The 19,006-nt window shown below is 49.7% G+C and overlaps 2 protein-coding genes across 5 annotated transcripts in view; both read right to left on the minus strand.

Annotated features, from left to right (window-relative positions):
* Nucleotides 1-8,987, minus strand: part of CPN1 (carboxypeptidase N subunit 1) — a 37,892-nt gene extending 28,905 nt beyond the window's left edge. Inside the window, exons 1-2 of one of the 4 annotated variants that reach the window (XM_084633658.1) lie at nucleotides 8,529-8,987; nucleotides 1,723-1,919 (exon numbers count right to left, since the gene is read on the minus strand). In XM_084633658.1, coding sequence (XP_084489784.1) covers nucleotides 1,723-1,919; nucleotides 8,529-8,751 — 420 coding nt within the window. In that variant the 5' untranslated portion in view covers nucleotides 8,752-8,987. The remainder of the gene's footprint in view (nucleotides 1-1,722; nucleotides 1,920-8,528) is intronic. The other 3 variants (XM_084633655.1, XM_084633657.1, XM_084633656.1) reach the window with 3 other exon arrangements.
* Nucleotides 8,988-10,001: 1,014 nt separating this feature from the next.
* ENTPD1 (ectonucleoside triphosphate diphosphohydrolase 1) overlaps nucleotides 10,002-19,006 on the minus strand; it is a 105,759-nt gene continuing 96,754 nt past the window's right edge. The window contains exons 9-11 of the mRNA XM_084633659.1: nucleotides 18,261-18,380; nucleotides 17,615-17,752; nucleotides 10,002-17,350 (exon numbers count right to left, since the gene is read on the minus strand). Of these exons, the coding sequence (XP_084489785.1) occupies nucleotides 17,144-17,350; nucleotides 17,615-17,752; nucleotides 18,261-18,380 (465 nt within the window). The 3' untranslated portion in view covers nucleotides 10,002-17,143. The remainder of the gene's footprint in view (nucleotides 17,351-17,614; nucleotides 17,753-18,260; nucleotides 18,381-19,006) is intronic.

Below are 19,006 nucleotides of genomic sequence, written 5' to 3' on the forward strand. Positions count from 1 at the left end.
ACCACCTCTCAGGTAGTTGAAAGCAGCTATCAAATCCCCCCTCATTCTTCTCTTCTGCAGACTAAACAATCCCAGTTCCCTCAACCTCTCCTCATAAGTCATGTGTTCCAGACCCCTAATCATTTTTGTTGCCCTTCGCTGGACTCTCTCCAATTTATCCACATCCTTCTTGTAGTGTGGGGCCCAAAACTGGACACAGTACTCCAGATGAGGCCTCACCAATGTCGAATAGAGGGGGACGATCACGTCCCTCGATCTGCTCGCTAAGACCCTACTTACACATCCCAAAATGCCATTGGCCTTCTTGGCAACAAGGGCACACTGCTGACTCATATCCAGCTTCTCGTCCACTGTCACCCCTAGGTCCTTTTCCGCAGAACTGCTGCCTAGCCATTCGGTCCCTAGTCTGTAGCTGTGCATTGGGTTCTTCTGTCCTAAGTGCAGGACCCTGCACTTATCCTTATTGAACCTCATCAGATTTCTTTTGGCCCAATCCTCCAATTTGTCTAGATCCCTCTGTATCCTATCCCTGCCCTCCAGCGTATCTACCACTCCTCCCAGTTTAGTATCATCCACAAATTTGCTGAGAGTGCAATCCACACCATCCTCCAGATCATTTATGAAGATATTGAACAAAACCGGCCCCAGGACTGACCCCTGGGGCACTCCACTTGACACCGGCTGCCAACTAGACATGGAGCCATTGATCACTACCCGTTGAGCCCGACAATCTAGCCAGCTTTCTACCCACCTTATAGTGCATTCATCCAGCCCATACTTCTTTAACTTGCTGACAAGAATACTGTGGGAGACCGTGTCAAAAGCGTTGCTAAAGTCAAGAAACAATACATCCACTGCTTTCCCTTCATCCACAGAACCAGTAATCTCATCATAAGGACCATCAGGAATGACAGGAGGGGTTGAATGGGACGGTGAGGAGCAGTCAAGGGCGGGGAGTCTGGGGGTGGTCAGGGGACAGGGGGTGGTGGATGGGGCAGGAGTCACGGGGGGGCCATCAGGGGATGGGAACAGGGGGGGTTGGATGTGATAGAAGTCCTAGGAGGGCCGTCAGGGGGCAAGAAGCAGGGGGGTCAGATAGGGGTCAGGGGCCAGGCCACACCTGGCCATTTGGGGAGGCACAGCCTCCCCTAACTGGCCCTCCATACAATTTTGGAAACCTGATGTGGCCCTCAGGCCAAAAAGTTTGCCCTCCCCTGGCCTAGCTAGTTATTCCCCATTTTGTAGCTGTGCATTTGATTTTTCCCTCCTAAATGAAGTACTTTGCACTTGTCTTTATTGAATTTCAGCTTGCTGAATTCAGACCAATTCTCCTAATTGTCAAGGTCATTTTGAGTTCTAATCCTTTCCTCCAAAGTGCTTGCAACCCCTCCAGCTTGGTGAAGATGGAAGCAAAATAGGCATTAAACAGCTCCGCCTTTTTGATGTCTGTTGTTAGCTCTCCAACCCACTAAGTAGTGGATCTACATGTTCTTTAATCTTTCTCTTGCCCTGAATGGATTTACAAAGCCTCTTCTTATTGTCTTTTGTGTCCCTTGCTAGGTGTAACTCATGTTGTACCTTTCTGATTTTGTCCCTTCATGCCTGTGCTATTCTTTTCTATTCATCCTTAGCAATTACTGGTGGAAGAGGCACTGGGGTCCTACAGCACAAGGGCATGTCATGCCCCTGCCAGGTAAGATGAGGAGAATGCTTGCCTGGTACCTGGTTTGCAGCCACTTCATATCCGTCTGGGTTCATGGAGGGCAGGATGTGGATGCGTGTGTCCCAGATGAGCCGTGTGATCCGTTCGTTCCGCCGGCGATACTCCTCACACAGGAACTCAGAGAGTTGGAGCAGCAGCTCCCTGCCCAGAACCTCATTCCCATGCATGTTCCCAACATACTTGAACTCTGGCTCCACTGGGAAAAACAAGAGACACCATAAACAGTGACACCATAAACAGGGAGGGTGGGGGCTGAGATATGGTTGGAGCCAGATATTCCCCATGAACAGGGAGCCAACATTCAATGGAGCAACCCAGTGACACCTCTGAGCAGAACCAATGAATGACCCAAATGATTTGTGTTTGTACCGCATCTAGCAAATGGGGTCCTGGGCCAGGACGGGGGCTCCTAGGCACTCAGATAAGTAGTAATGTTCTGTCTCATTTAATAAGTAAACTCACTAATCAATAACAACAGGTTTCAGAATAGTATCTGCATTCTTACACTGCCCAACCCCTCCACTGCCAAAGCGCAGCAGAAGTGGCCTCCCTAGGACCTACCCGAAAGCGTGGCCCACCACCGAGACACGGCCACTGCCACAGTAGAACACAGTGGTTGTTTAACAGCTGCTCAGCATCAGACTAGGACAAGAAATGCAGCATAACACATTGAACAGAGGGTCACTGCTCTAGTACAGGAGGGGAGGTGGGTGGGGTTGTCACTGTTCAGACACTGGGGTGGGGAGGGCAGGTGCAGGAGAGTTACGGCTCCAGAACTGGGGGGCACAACCATGGGGTGCTCTGAAGCTGGAGGGGGTGCAGGGGCATCACGACTTTGTTACAGAGGGGGAAGGGGAGTCACTGGCTCAAACTCCGTGAAGGGCAAGCTATTTACACTGGTCTCTCCCTTGGCCCAGAACTCCCCTTCACTGTTTGTTCTCAGTGCTGCTTGCTGGCATGTCACATTCCTGACTTCACAAGCCTCAAGATGCTTTAAATTAAACTGCAGGATAAACTCACTCTCTCAGTCTTGGCCTACCCCCAGATTCTTTCCTATAAAGACGCATTGAAAGCAAGAGCTGCCCTATTAAACCTTCTAAGCTCCCTCTGGCAGGCTGGTGTGGGCCTGAGGAGGGTGGGACTCCGTCCCTGGAGCTCTCCACAGGCCGTTCTGTCGGCGTAATGACAGTAAGCTTATTGCATGAGTCCCCTGTTGAGAGCAGCCTGCCCTCAGCTCTCCAGTGTCCAGCTCTAGGGAGTGACACAGTGTCGGAGCTGAGCTCCACCGGGGGTGGGGTGGGGGGAGGGAACAGCACATGGGGGAACGTGGATTTATTAGCCAAGGACAGGGCCTGAATTGCACCAGATAGCTGGAGAGATACCAGAGCACCGGTGCCGTACATCCACATGAGTAAATGGGACACTGAACTCTACACTCTTTGGAATTTCCTAGTAGTCATCAGGGCCAGCTCCCACCCAGACCCTAAACTCAGCCAGACAGGGAAGGCAAAGGGTCTGATGAGAACCAGGCCAAGAGTCTAGGCCCGAGCCCCTTCTTCATCTCCTCCAGAGGCAGAGAACACAGCGTAGGGGGGAGGGGGCAGGGCAGCATCCCTCACCAGAGAGCAAAGTGCCCTGCACCTACCTCGAGCCCTTCTCCATTGGCGGTCAAGCAAATCGCTAGCAAGTTGTGCCTGGCTCTGCAGCCACACCCTAGGATCTAATGGCTAAATACATCATATAAGGTGGATAGAGGGTTGGCTAGATTGTCAGGCTCAATGGGCAGTGATCAATGGTTCCATGTCTAGTTGGCAGCTGGTATCAAGTGGAGTGCCCCAAGGGTCAGCCCTGGGGCCAGTTTTGTTCAATATCTTCATAAATGATCTGGAGGATGGCATGGATTGCACCCTCAGCAAGTTTGCAGATGACATTAAACTGGGAGGAGAGGTAGATACGCTGGAGGGTAGGGATAGGATACAGAGGGCCCTAGACAAATTGGAGGATTGGGCCAAAAGAAATCTGATGAGGTTCAACAAGGACAAGTGCAGAGTCCTGCACTTAGGACGGAAGAATCCAATGCACCGCTACAGACTAGGGACCGAATGGCTAGGCAGCAGTTCTGCAGAAAAGGACCTAGGGGTTACAGTGGACGAGAAGCTGGATATGAGTCAACAGTGTGCCGTTGTTGCCAAGAAGGCCAATGGCATTTTGGGATGTATATGTAGGGGCACTGCCAGCAGATCGAGGGACGTGATTGTTCCCCTCTATTTGACACTAGTGAGGCCTCATCTGGAGTACTGTGTCCAGTTTTGGGCCCCACACTACAAGAAGGAGGGCAACAAAAATGATTAGGGGACTGGAACACATGACTTATGAGGAGAGGCTGAGGGAACTGGGAGTGTTTAGTCTGCGGAAGAGAAGAATGAGGGGGGATTTGATAGCTGCTTTCAACTACCTGAAAGAGGGTTCCAAAGAGGATGGCTCTAGACTGTTCTCAGTGGTGGCAGATGACAGAACAAGGAGTAATGGTCTCAAGTTGCAGTGGGGGAGGTTTAGGTTGGATATTAGGAAAAACTTTTTCACTAGGAGGGTGGTGAAACACTGGAATGCGCTACCTAGGGAGGTGGTGGAATCTCTTTCCTTAGAAGTTTTTAAGGTCAGGCTTGACAAAGCCCTGGCTGGGATGATTTAGTTGGGGATTGGTCCTGCTTTGAGCAGGGGGTTGGACTAGATGACCTCCTGAGGTCCCTTGCAACTCTGATATTCTATGATTCTATGATCATAGAAACACAGGCCCTGACTCTGTGGGTGCTCCAGGGCTGGAGGACCCACAGAAACAAGTTAGAGGGTGCTTAGTACCCACTGGCAGCCAGCTCTCCCCCCACTCATCACTTCCCACCCACTGGCGCCCTGCCAATCAACTCCTCCCCCTCCTTCTCAGCACCTTCCACCCTCTGTGGATCAGCTGTTCCGGCTTGCAGGAGGCGCTGGGAGGGAGGGAGGGAGGGAGAGGAGCGAGGGATAGGGTGTGTTTGGGGGAGGGGGCAGAACTGGGTGAGAAGAGACAGGGTAGGGGCATAGTGGGGGCAGGAAGAGGCTGGGCGGGGTGGGGATTCGGGGGAAGGGGTGGAGTGAGGGCAGGGCCTGGAGCTGAGCAGGGGTTGAGTACCCCAGGGAAACCTGAAAGCCGGTGCCTGTGCATAGAAATGTAGGGCTGGACAGGACCTTGGGAGCACAAGCCCAGCCCCCTGCACTAAGGAAGGACCAAGTATAGCTGGACCATCCCAGAGAGGTGTTAGTCCAACCTGTTCTTAAAAACGTCCAGCGACAGGGAAGCCTTATAAGGATATTCCTAATACAGTAGAACCTCAGTGTTACAAATGCCTCGGGAATGGAGGTTGTTCGTAACTCTGAAACATTCATAGTTCTGAACAAAATGTACTGGTTGTTCTTTTAAAAGTTTACAACTGAACATTGACTTAATAAAGCTTTGAAACTTTACTGTGCAGAAGAAAAATACCGCTTTTAACCATCTTAATTTAAATGAAACAAGCACAGAAACAGTTTCTTTCCTTGTCAAATCTTTTTTTTAAACTTTCCCTTTATTTTTTTAGTAGTTTATCTTTAACATAGTACTGTACCGTATATGGTTTTTGGGGGGAATGTGGGGGGAGGGCATGTCTTTGCTGCTGTCTGATTGGGTGCTTCTGGTTCCAAATGCAGCGAGAGGTTGACTGGTCAGTTCGTAACTGGTGTTCATAACTCTGAGGTTCTAGTGTATCTAACCTAAATCTCCCTGGCTGCAGATTAAATCCATTACTTGTCCTTGTCCTACCTTCAGTGGGCCTGAAGAACACTCAATCCCCGTCTCCTTTATTACAGCCCCTGACATACATGAAGGATGTTCTCATGTCCCCCTCAGTCTGCTTTTTGCAAGACTCAACATGTCCAGGTTTTTTAACCTTTCCCCCTAGATCAGGTTTTCTAAACCTCTGATAATTTTTGTTGCTCCCCTCTGGACTCTCACCAGTTTGTCCACATCTTTCCTGAAGTGTGCTGCCCAGTACTGGCCATAGAACTCCAGCTGAAGCCTCACCAGTGCCAAGTAGAGAGGGACAATTACCTCCCATGTGTTGTATATGACACTCCTATTAGCCGTTTTCATAACTTCTTCACATTGTTGGCTCATATTCAATTTGTGATCCACTGTGACCCCAGATCCTTGTCACCAGCACTGCCACCCAGCCAATTATTCCACATTTTGTAGTTGTGCATTTGATTTTTCCTTCCTAAGTGAAGTACTTTGCACTTGTCTTGACTGAATTTCAGCCTGCTGATTTCAGACCAATTCTCTAATTTGTCAAAGTCATTTTGAATTCTAATCCTGTCTTCCAATGTGCAGCCATTAGAAATACAAGACTCACTGTGGACATGGAGGCTTAATTCACTGACTCTCAGGACCAGGGCCATCTCCCTGCCACTCCCAGGCTGAGGCTGGATTGTCAGGGCAATCGGAGCTCTAGTGATTGCAGAGCTGAGTCACCATAAACTTCTCAATAGTTCCCCCACCCTCCCCCGGGTATCTCTGCACTTCAGTTAAAAACCCACAGCTGACCTGTGCCAGCTGACTCAGGCTTGTAGGGCTCAGGCTAAGGGGCTGTTTAACTGTGGTGTAGACATTCAGGCTTAGGCCTGGTTCCCCTGCATGTGCACTAGGGCATATGCAGAGTTCACCCCTAGCAGTCTAAAAGGTTAGAGCAGGGTAGTAAGTAGTTATGAGGCCATCAGTGTTAGAAGACTGTTTCCTGGTAAGGGCCAAGCTGTTGTTTGCTTGAGAGTGCAAGTACCTCACTGTCACTGCCCACGCCCCAGAGGAGGTGCAGCTGGGCTCCTGAGGGTGGATGCAGCATCCCCTGCTTGATTTCACCAGCTGCAAAGAAGTAGGCATGAAGCACAGGCTGTGATTGCCCTCTCCCCGACACCTTGGACTTCCTTGAGTCAGAAGACGGACAGCCTCTCACCCAGAGGAGAGGTTGCCTTCCCCCCACTCCAGCAGGTTCTGCTCACTTGGGGCAGCCAATCCAATCTAAATTGGATGGGTTTTGTCTGCAAAGCAGAGAAAGCACCTGTGACCCTAATAACGCCTCAGTGCCAAACAGTGGCAAAGGGCTCACTGTTCTGTAACAGCAATTCCTATCAAGCCTGACAAAGATATTACACCCGACACGCTGCTTTCACAGTATTGATCCAAAACGGGTCGTGTGAGGTATCTAATAAAAGTTTATGTCATGCTGATCCTCAGAACCATGCCAGGATGTGCAGATGGATGCTATTTAAGAAGTTCGGTATATTTACTAAACACACGTTTTAAACTCCAAATCAAGGCAGGGATGACAAACAGGTTTTGAGACAAAGGAAGCTGATTCACCTGTCTCACGGTCAGCTATGTAAATTAAGCATTGTAAGCCAATACAATGGAAGCCCATTTTTGCATATGGAGTCAACAGGAGAACACAAAGACAACTTGGAATCAGCAGCCCAGGAAAGAGTTATTGGGGGTCATCCTGACTCAGGGGACAAAAACAGTGGACTTTGGGATAGAAGAGAAAGGCAAAGAGACATATTTTTCATCCTTCACTGAGAAAGCAAAAAAGGACAATGCTTCTGCATTCACAAAAGTTGGACCCTAGCCATGTTGGTTAGTAATGGCGGGAGATTGCTTTAGGTGAGAAACTGCTTTAGACAAAGATTTTTAAGTCAAGTTTAAACTCTAAGAAGCAGGTAATACTTGTTGTTTTTTATGTAACCTATTCTTCTTGTTAGCCTTACTCACCATTTCTTAACTTTTTGGTGGTAATCTGATGATTGTTTTCACTATACATATATCTCAGTGCTGTGATGTTATAAGGACCTGAGCATGAAATGTTGTAGCTGGTTTGGCTTCCCTGGCTTCTCCCCACAACAGTCCCTCTGCTCAGCACCGGTGGGCCACAGTGAAGGAGATGGGAGAGAGCTCTGCACCAATTCACAGCCCTCTGTATGTCAAGGCTGATCAGACTCAGTGTAGGACTTCAGCCCCTCACCATGGCCTGTCCCCGCCCTCCCATCATAGGCAACGCAAGCCTAGCCCAGTGCCCTGTGGAGGGGCTCGGCCAGTCCATCCCATCACAGACTCTGCCAGCCAGCATGGTGGTGGGGGGCGACCTTGTCTTTCCTCCCTCCCATCACAGATCACCTCTGCCTAGCACAGAGCCCTGGGTGGGTCAGGGTGGTGTGAAAAACTGCCAATTACTAACTGGGGCAGTAAAATGGAGGGGCCCGATGGGAATTCTAGCTGGTGCCTTCATCATTAAATTTACTTGGATTTAAAACTCAGAGTCCCATTTAATGTGCCTGACTGGGCTAAGGCTCCTGCCCATGTGCACTGGGCCATGTGCAGAGGTAACCTCTAGCTTTATCCGTGGCCATAGGGTTTTGGGTCCCTGTCAACCCCCATGGCTGCTGCACCCTGTCTCCCTGGTTATGGGGCCTACTCACTCACTTGCTGAAGTGGGCATTGTGTGCCTACAATTACGGTATGGGCCATCTTGACCACTGAACATGGAGGCTACTGAGCATAGCACAGTCTAGGGCCGTCAGGAAAGCTTCAGATCCCCGTCTGACAGTGACTTCCCTGGAGGAAGCAGTCTGGCCCCATAACCTGTACCATGTAGGACGATTTGTGGGATGTGGTTTGGCATGGCACAGACTGCAGCCTGTATAGGTACAGGGCCCCCCCAGGAACCTCCTCTCATTCAGTACTTACAGGGTTCATGGATTCCAGGGTTGTCACTGAATTCCACGACGTAGAGATGTCTCCCCTGGACACTGCGGCCAATAGTGTAAATCCTGGTGATATCGGGACACTCGTTGTGCACATTGAACAGGGCCTCCACCAGCTGCTCATAGCGGTGGTGGAAAAAGTTCACAGAGGCTGCCACTTCAATCAGAAGCAGGAATCTCACAAAAGGCCAGAGCAACTGAGACATCCTTAGCGCTGGGATTAACTCAGATCTCAGAGCTCCCTTCCTGACAGGAACTAAAGTGCAAACTCAAACCAGCTCTCTCCAGTTTCACAGCCAAGTGCCAGCCCACTGCACCTGCAGGGTGGTGGGGGCTGGAGTTGGGGAAAGAGTCTCTGGAACTGGGCTGCGAATGCCCCCGCACAGCTTGGAATGCTTTCCAGCTCTGAGCTTTAGCATCAGGGCTCCCACCCGCCCCAGAATCACTACAGAGCCAGCTCTGTGTTTGGAAAGTTTCACTGATTCCTGTTCATTTATTAACTGGATGGTAAACAGGGCCCTGAAGCCACGGACTGTCACCGCAGGAGAAGCGCAGGGCTGGACAGCTGGCTGCTGTGGGGTTCGGGAGCCACAGAGGCTCCACAGCTGCCATATCTGTTGGCTTGCAAAGCAAGAAAGAGAACAGAAGAGGGACACCAAATGCAAGAGGAGCCCTTCAGAAACCAGAGGAACGGGACATCGGGGGGAGCAGCGACTTGGCCTTCACAGCACTTGCCAGCAAGGATACCCAGCTCTTCTCAGCTCTGGGTCCCAACGCACTTTACCAAGGACAGGTTGGTATCACTGTACCCTATTTCATGGGGAGGAAACACCGGCCAGCAAATGGGGGCTAGAGCTGAGCCCAGAGCCAGCATTCCCCAAACTCCAGCCACCGCCTGTGCCACCTCCTTAGTAACCAGAGCAGCCAAAACACTGGCTCAGACAAACCAACCCACCAAAGCCAGAGTATTGGAGGCCAAGAAGAATCTGCCAGCCAGGAGCGGGGCTCCATGCCCCGCCCTCCCCATCGTGACGTGAGATGCTGTGCCCATCAATCCCAGTGGAGACGCCTGCTCCCCCAGCCCCTGCTCACGGTGCAGAGTGGGGCAGTTCAGAGCTAAGCGCTGTTTCAGTCCCAGGTTTATAACTTCTGCCCCTGAGGAGCTGCTGACCCTCCCTGCTCCCCATGTCCCAGAGCAAAATGCCTGTATTGGTCAGGAGCAGACAACACAAGGAAACTTGAGCACCATCGGGGCACTCCTTAAGAAAGGATCCCTCACGTAACCTATTCCCCACGCCCCTCCACTCCATAAACCACCTGTCCCCCCACCCCTTGGGGAATGGGTGCTGTGCAGCACCCATTCCCCACACCCTGGAGAAGGGGGTCCATGCGGCACCCTTCTGGGCTCCATTTCCTCCATCATTCTGCAAGGATTTTCCAGGTAAGGGCAGCACGATTCTGAGGAAAGGCTGTTTATTACTACTAAAGCAAGTATTGGAGGCTAATAGGCAAATCAGGGACAGACAGGTCTATGCGCAGCCTGTAGCATCGAGAGGCGAGAGTATCCTCCTACCCACAGCCGCCATTAGAAATTCGTTTGGCTGGGTCAGTCCTGCCACATCCCCTGCTCACTGAATCCCTCCACTCAAAATAAACTTCCTGACCCTGCTGAGCACTGTTCTGCACCAGCCTCTAGATCTTGTTCCACATCACACCCTACCCTCACCCACTTCACTGCACTAGGCCAGTGTATCCTTTGTCTGCCCCTGTCTTGGTGCTTTCTCCCATGCCAGCCCCCACCCCCAGGTTCCCAGTCCAAGGCACCAGGCCCCCACCCCATGCCTCATTTAAGGCCCCATTCTATGGAAAGAGCAAATCCTTAAAACTCACAATGACTCATTTTGGGGAGGCACAGATATACAAGGAAAAGGAATAAATATACATTTAACAATATATTAACCCCCTTCTTCTACCCCCAATTTAACTCCTTGCCCCCCGAGTCTCATCTTCTGTCTCTGGAGGTGATACACTCTCAGGAGCAGGAACTCTCTCCAGTTGTGTTTTGTACAGGTGCTAAATACATCAGATAAGAAATGGTGCAGCAGGCACCAGCCTCTGTTAATGCTTGCAGGAAAAAAGCAAAAGGCATAACACTTGGAAAGGGCTTTGAGGAATTCTGTAGGTACAGATGGTAGGTGCCCCAGGGCTGAAGAGAGTGAAAGGAGGAAACTGGTGTAACCTCTGAGCACTAGTGGGCTGCACTGGCTTTTGGCAGGGAAGGTGCACTCAGAGGGGGTGGCAGATTTCTTGTGTAGGATGGTGTTACTCAGCCATTGGAGCACTGTATCGTGGGCTTAATGAGATACTGTAACACCTGGGCACGAGCCCCTCCCTCCACCATACCCTCACAGCTCTGCTATTCACAGGTGGCCTGTGACTGATGCTGTAACAGGAAGGAGCCTGGGGCCCTAATGGTGGAAAACATGCCAAGATTGCTCTGGGCACTGGTGGTTTGGTAAATCTCCCTTCTGGCCCTAAGGAAATAATGGGACACAGAAAGAACTCACAGTAAGTTTACAGGGGAAACGAACCAGAAGCAGTAAATTGGGGGAAGGTGAGTAGCAGGTGGTACTGGTCTTTGTTAACACCTGCAAATAGGGCAAACAAGTTAATTAAGTTTACAGCAGATACCAAATGAGTTGCAAACACCAGTGAGGACAGTGAAACAACACAAAGAGCTCTAGGTGTTAGAAACAGGGACAGGAAAGAAAATGAGACTTACTTTGGAAACAATGCAGCTACTACAGCTGGCAACATTTATCCAAACCCTAGAAATTCAGAGAGGGAAAAACTGGGAGGCAATGATAGTGACGAGTGAGGGTAGGAATCTGCAATATGAGAGTGCAGCAAGAGAAACAAAAAAGCCAACATGATCCAGGTTTCACAAGCAAAGGCCTCAGGTCACAGGACAGGAAGAGGATGGTCTCTCTATACACAGCCTGGAAGACTCCACCTGGAAGATTATTTGCAATTCTGAGCATCTTGTTACCAGAGAGATATTGGCAAAACTGGAGGAATTTTCAGGGAAGAACCACAAAAATGAGCTGGGGCTGGAGGGAAAGATTCAGTAGAGAAAGATTAAAAGAGCTAAATATATTTGACTTGGCTAAGTGACAATTTTTTGAGGTGGTGGGGCAGGGGGACGCTGACATATCTACAAATAGTGGCCATGCATAAACATTACAGGTGGAGAGGGCTGATTTAGGATACAATCGAAGGGGACATGATTATGAAGAATTGGATCAAACTGAACAACAGAAAATTTAATTTGAAGCTCAGGAGAATCTTCCTGATGGTGAGACACCTCAAGCTGGGTTGTTGAGGGGATGGGACAGGAGCCCCACCACTCACTGGGAGGCAGATGGATCCAGCTGGAGAACTGTCTGCCAGGAGATGCGGTGGGAACCCCACCACTGGGATGTTTAAAACTGGACTAGGAAAGACCCTAGAAAACATGCAATGCAGAAAAATCCTTCCTGGCACTTTTCCATCTCATTCCAAAAATAAAATGACTCTCCTCTTCCTCATTATGGCCATTTTCCCACCCTCTGGAAAAGAGTGAGGAAACTCCACGGGTGTCGATCAACAAGTCTTGATTTTAAGAAGGATACTAAAATTTATATGTGTGTAAAATGAAAAATCTGGTGCAGCAGGGCTGGGCAGGAGAGCTAGGGATTCAGACTGGTGTCAAGGAAAGTGTGTGACCGCTGTGAGGAGGGCGCAGACCTTCTGGCCTCAGCACATGCCCCAAAGCCCTGTGGGGCACACACCCAGCAGCCCCTCAAGGCTCCGGCACCTGCCCCGCAGCACTCGCACATGCCAGCTGCCCCAGCAGAATTCTGGGTCTGGGGTGCGATCTGGTGCTCAGTGCAGGGAGCAAGGCATAAGAAACACTGGGTAGTGTCAGCATTACAAATCAGTGTTTTCAGAATGGGAGTGAAGGCCCAAGCAGTCAGAATCTGCCATCCTGTACTGTTCCCACTGCCATGTCATCTGCCCCAGACAAGAGACTCCAGTAACTCAGCCTGTTCTACTAGGTTTTAACGATAGGCCAAGGGAAGCATTTGCAGCCAGTGGCTGCATTGGGAGGTTGTTGGACTTGGGAGTGGGGAGTAAGTGGGGTTGTTTTAAGTCAGTAGCTAGGGGACAGGATGGTGCTGGAAGGCTGGGCACCTACCCAGCCTTTAGCCCTGCATGAGTCTCATTCTGTTCTACTGCTGTGAAGTTTCTACTGCTGTGAAGTTTCAAGCCTGACCTTTGTGTGAAGGGTAGAAGGTGATCAGCTGGTGGAATTTATCCGGCCTGAAGGCAGCAGAGTCTGATTGTGTTGCAGGTCCCTGCTGCAGCCTGGAAAGTTATAAAGTCCAACTCAGGAAGCCTGCCTGGAAAGAGGTTGCTCAGAATTGGAGCCAGGAGTCACAAAGCTAGGGAGGCCTTGCATACACTGGGCTAAATTCAGCCCAGGTTCTCTGCTGACTCCCACGCAAGAGCTGGGGAAACACCCTACAGGGAGAGACTTGAGGAGCTCAGTCTGTTTCATTTTCCCAAAAGAAGAGCAAGAGCCAAGAGGTGACACGATTACAGTGTAGAAGTAAATTCACAAGGAGAAAATACTGGGGACTAACAAGCTCTTTCACCTCAAGGAGAGAGGCAGAATAAGAACTAACAACTAGATGCTGAAGCCCGTCAGTTAGAAATGAGGCACCAGTTTTTAAAAGGGTGATTAACCATTGGAACAAACTATACAGGAAGGGGTGGGTTCTTCATCTCTTGGAGTCTTCAGATCCAGACCGGAGGCCTTTCTGTAAGATACACTTTAATCAGGCTCCAGTTCCTGAGCTGGATGCAGGGCTAACTAGTGAACCTCTTTGACCTGTGCTATATAGGAAGTTTGGCCTGAAAGCCTATGACTCTGTGGTTTGGGGCAGATTTCCCTAAGCAGAAAGTCCTTGAAGGTCAGAGCAGGGGGAAATGGCCAGTACAGAGAGCACTGCAGGCCACCTCCAGCCCACGGCATAGAAAGTGATGGCCTGGAAAGAAGTAGGCTGGTGGGAAATATACAGATTCAGTGCATTCTCTATACAGCCTTGGCTCCTATGGGGATGCCAGATGAAAATTGCCTCTCTCAGTAGTGACCATCTCAAGTCCTCAAATATCCTAGATCTGGCTCCCAGGAATCATGAGATGAGCTTAACAAATAATAAAATTAAAAAAAAAAACCCACACATTTAGGGTTCTTTTTCTTTGCCTTCTGAGCCTTTAGGGTTCATTCAGGCAACGTTTCTCCACAACCATCAGGGCTAGAAACTTGCTTTTTTGAAAGAAAAGAAAAGAAATCTGAGCTTCTCACCTAATCACAATTCCAAGAGCTGGGTTTTAAAAAAGAGAGACTCGCAATTAAATCATGAGAACTGGCAACACTGGTTCTCCAACAGAGACCCCAAGACATCTGTCCGATCTCCCTTGGCATGATTCCCTACTAGGACAGAAGGGGCCAGTCTTGGATGGGGCATTCAATTACCCCTCTCCCCACACCAGCTTCAATTAATCTAGCTCATCAACTCAGAATTTCCTGACATTTGGCAATTCCAACTCCCTAGCCATCGGGCAAAACTCACTTACAGCCGTCACTTACCAGAACTGAGGGCTGCCCACTCAGAGGTGAAGTGTTACTGCTGACCTGAGAAGAGGGAGAGGACTAGACTGCAGGCTGGGGCAGACTCTCCATCCCATTCTGACAGCAAGAAGGGGCTGTTAGCCCAGTGGAAATGGCTCCGTGCAGAAGGAGGTTCCCTAGACAATGCAGACTTGGTGGAAGGAAATGGGATGTGTCAGAGTCACTATTCTCAGCTGGAGCAGCCCTGATCATGTACTTCATTTACAGGGCAAACTTTCCATTGTATTCTCCCATTCCAGCGCTGAGTTCAGAATGAAGACTCTGGCCCTGGGACCATTCCAGGGTCTCAGTGTATTTGTAGATGACAGAAAAATACGTAGTGTGGTAAATAATGAAGGTGCCATGCCAGTTATACAGACCAACTGGATCGGCTGGTAAGCTGGGCCTTTTGATACGGCCAGATGCAAGGTTATATCTGGATGTAAAGGGCAAGGGGAGAAGGTTGCAGAACCTGGTCTCCAGCCTGAGTCAGAGTGGCTACATGGCTATTTTTAGCGCCACAGCACAAGGCCCTCGAGCCCAAGTCAGTTGACCTGGGCTCTGAGACTCACTGTCACAGAGAGTTTTTTTTGCTGTGTAAACATACCCTTAGTGGTCATGGTAGATAAACCGAATGTGGGCACCCAACATGATGCTGTAGCTAAGAGGGTGAATGTAATCCTTGGATTTATAAAGAGGGTAATAACAAGCAGGAGTAGGGGTGAGGTCTTACCTCTGTATACAGCATGTCAATGCTTCAAAAAAAGGATGTTCAGATATTGGAAAGTATTCAATAAAGAGCGACAAAAACGCCCTGAGGTCTAGAAAAGCTGCCTTAGAGTGAGTCTAGAGTAGCTCTATTTAGTTTATCCAAGAGAAGGTTCAGAGGTGACTTTATGATGGTCTACAAGTACCTACAAGGGGGAAGAGATTTCTGACAGTAAATGAGGCATAATGAGATCAGTGGATGGAAGCTGAAGCTAGACAAATTCAGACTAGAAATAAGGTGCAGATTTTGCACAGTGAGAGTAACTGACCATTAGTACAATGTACCTACGGTTGTGGTGGGTTCTCCATCACTTAATGTTGATGCAAGACTGGATACCTTTCTAAAAAAATATGCTCTAGCTCAAACAGAAGTTATGGGTTTGATGCTGAAATTACTGGGTGAGATTCTCAGGTCTGTGTTATGCAGGAGGCCAGACTAGATGATCTGAGTGGACCATTCCGGCCTTAAACTCTATACATCTCTGTCTGCTGAAAGGAGGTTGTGCCGATCAGGATAAAGCTCCCTCCATCTGATTCCCCTCCACAGCTCTACTTGGGGACTAAGTAGAGACCTTTATTAGCCAACCCTTTACCCCACAGCACTGGCTTTGGGGAATCTCCTTTTCTTTTTGCCTGCAAAGCTGTGGGATCACTATCATGGGAGGAGATTTGCAACTGGCTCCTTTTGATGTATGACGACGCCTCACAGTGTTTTCTGCTTGTTATCGAAGTTGAGTCCCAGCTTCCACTCCAGTTCTTTAGCAAAAAGTGGGAAGAATGACCTCACAGGAGGCTGAAATCTGATCAGTTGCTATCCCATACTAAAGGCTAGAAAATGGGCTGGTGTCTACATTTGGGAGGGGCTGGAAGGTGTGGGGGCTTGAGGTTGAGATGGTAAGTCTAAGCAGGGGGAAAGGAAAAAATTTTCAGATTGTGACTAATTTTCATGCACGTCGCAAACACAAAGCATGAATCAATTAATCAGTATTTGCATGTTTCAGTTTACAATGCTGCCATGTGTCTTTTAAAGGAACATGATCTACTAAACACCCTTCCCTGAGGCCTAGATTTCTGTGTGATTAGCATTGCCAGAGAGATGGTCCCGCTGGAATCTTGTAGGTGTGCTGTAGGGTCCAGTGTCCAGGGAACCCTGCCTGCAGGTACAATATAAATCTCAGCTGTTTGCAAATGATCCTTGCCCAATGTGAGTTATTCCTGGAGAGATCAGTGGTGTCTGGCTAAGAATGTGTGTGGCCAGATAGACAGGTCCCTTACATCAGACTCAATCTGGACAGGGGCCTGCTATGGGCCAGTGATAAATTCTGGAAGGTGGTGAGAGAAGAGGTTTCCTTTCATATATACAGCAATCTTCTGTGGAAGGAACATTTTGCCTCCTAGTATTTCAGGTCTGTTGCCAGGGCTCAGCCAAGGCTGCTGGCCTCCTCCAGACACAACATCTTCTGTTCCTTCTCCCTCACATCTGCTTGTCCCATATTGGTGTCCAGCTGTGTGGCCAGCTAAGCAGTGGGCAGCTGGGATCCAGAAGGTTTTGCATGATAGGCAGAGCTAGGACACAGCATGCTCCTGAGGAGCTGAAGGCGGCCAAGGGCAGCAAGCTTGGTTTGTGCTGGTGCAGATGCCCTGCTCAGACAGGCTCTGAGCAGCTGTGGGGACCGTCTCCCAAGGAAAGGAAATAGATCTCTGCACAGTGCAATAGCTTCCTGCGTAACCCTGAGATTAGCCCCACAGCCAGCTTGGTGCTTCCAAGTCACAGCAGTTCCCTCAGGGATTACTGCTGTCTCTGTCTAAGCAAGACCAAAAAGAACAAGCAGCAAAGGGAGCCGAAAAGCTGCGGCTTCATGTGATCCATTCAAGAAGGGACCCCAGCAAGATATACCTCCACAGAGAAGAGGAGCCTGTGGTATCCCAGCATCCATCAGTGCAGGTGTGAGCCAGAGGAGAAGATTGAATGCCCTTGTACAGGCAGTAGCTTCAGTGAAAGGCAGGAGGGACTCTGCTGGATAAGACTGGCTCTGCAGGTGACCTCGGAACTCTGTATGACAGCTGGTGTGGCAGAGGCCCATTACAGCCTCCACTGCGGGATTTGCCCCTCCCTAAATGAGTCCCTTCTGCAGGCACTTCGGTTTGTGGAAGGTAAGCCAGCCAAGCAGGAGCACAGCCACCAACACGAGAGAGCAGAACACCATGAGCCCCACATAACTGGCATGGGAGAGAGGGCGTGTCGGGGGCTTCTCTGCAGGGATCATGTTTGTCAGGTTCAGCATGTAGCCCAGAGTCCAGCCTGCGTCACTGCTGCCAATCTGGAAAAGAGGACAAGACCTGAATTACCTATCAGGACTAAGGAATGTACAGGGAGTGGGTTGGTATGGACAAGAGAGACTCAGAGGGTCAGGTCTCTTCTAGGGGCGGTGGTATGGGGCAAGGTGTCTATGTGTGTGGGAGGGGGCAGGGTGGAGGTGGTGTCACAAGTGTTGTAGCCCAACAGAGAGGGGGTGGTATATAGGGTGTGGGTGTCACATGCATAGCCCTCCCTATCTAGAAACTCTCTGCACATGTGAAGTTACCTTTCCAAGGAACTGGATGCTTTGCCATTTCTCTGTAGTGAATCCATAGCCATTCTCCAGGAGGGAGAGGATGTAGGTCCCGGAGAAACAATATTCACTCAGGTACTTCTCTTTTATCTTGGGAAATTCTGCCTTTACCTGGAGCAAGACAAAGACGTCACTTGCTTACTGCTCCACATGGTTACCACAGGCCTGGCTTGCACCACAGACCTCTCTCCAGGTGCTGGTAGTATCTGCCCACTCCATCGTTAGCATTAATCTAGATTCTAGCAGCGCCAGATGTTTCAGAAGTTCTCCCCTAGCACTGGATGAATGGTGGGAAGTATTTATGTATGTGTGGGCCTCTCCTAACAGCTTCTCACCAGTAGAGATGTCACTTAGCCAAAAGCGGAGCAGGAAAGGACTCCTCCAGACACCACAGCAAGCAGCGCCAGAGTGCAGGAGAAGGTACGTGTGCTGTAAATTGGCATAGGGAGGATTCCGCACAATGGCAAGTCTAGACGTTCCCTAGAAACGGTTTGTGAGGGGGAAGTACACCTGCTGCCTGGCTCCCACACACAGCCATCACCACCAGGGCTCATCCCTGACTCCTGGGTGCTATCGCAGAGCAAGAGCCTCATGCTGCTGCAGCCGGTCACTCTCTTACCTCGTGCCAAGGTCTGGAGCAGAATCTTTCCACGGTGCTTGTCACTTTGTCCAGGGGGACTGGGTTCTTCTCTGTCGTCAGGTTTAAAAAGTTCATCACAAAGTAGAAAGCAGAAAATGCCTGGAAGGGGAGAAAATTTTAAAACTGCTTAGCCTTAGTATGGAAAGCAGAGTCCAAATCCAAGCAATGAAACTCCAGAGCAAGGGGCTCCCTCTTTGAATCCAAAGTGTTTGTGTAAACAGAAATCCCAGCACACGGGCGCATTCCAGCTTGCATAGGGCTCCATGAACATGCCCATGGGCTGCACATCTGGGTGTCTGGGGAGAGGGTTTTGCAGCTGGCTGGGTCAGGATTATAGGTGCCAAGTATTCACACTCTCATGGGGGTGGAGCAAAGGATCACTGCCTCCTATTATAGGTGAGGTTGGTAGCACTGCCTATTGTTATGTTTGCATGACATTTCCCATTATAAGAGCCTCTTTTCAGTTGCTTATAACTTTGTCAAACTTGAGAGTCCCACACTGAGTTTCTACCTCAAGCTACTGTGTTGCGGGGGAGGGTGTTTGTTTTGTTTTTTGAAGTTTCAGGCAAAATGTTTCAGCTGTTTCTAAGAATTAATTTCGGGAAAAATAGAGTGTTTTCTGATGTTAAAAAACTCTGGTAACTGTTTCCTTGAGAAGCAATAGCAATTAGCAGCTAAAATTTCCAAAGATTCTGTGCACACTGAGCATGTTTCCTCCCCTCACA

Source organism: Lepidochelys olivacea (genome assembly GCF_965140295.1).
Source record: "Lepidochelys olivacea isolate rLepOli2 genome assembly, chromosome: 7".
NCBI lineage: Eukaryota > Metazoa > Chordata > Testudines > Cheloniidae > Lepidochelys > Lepidochelys olivacea.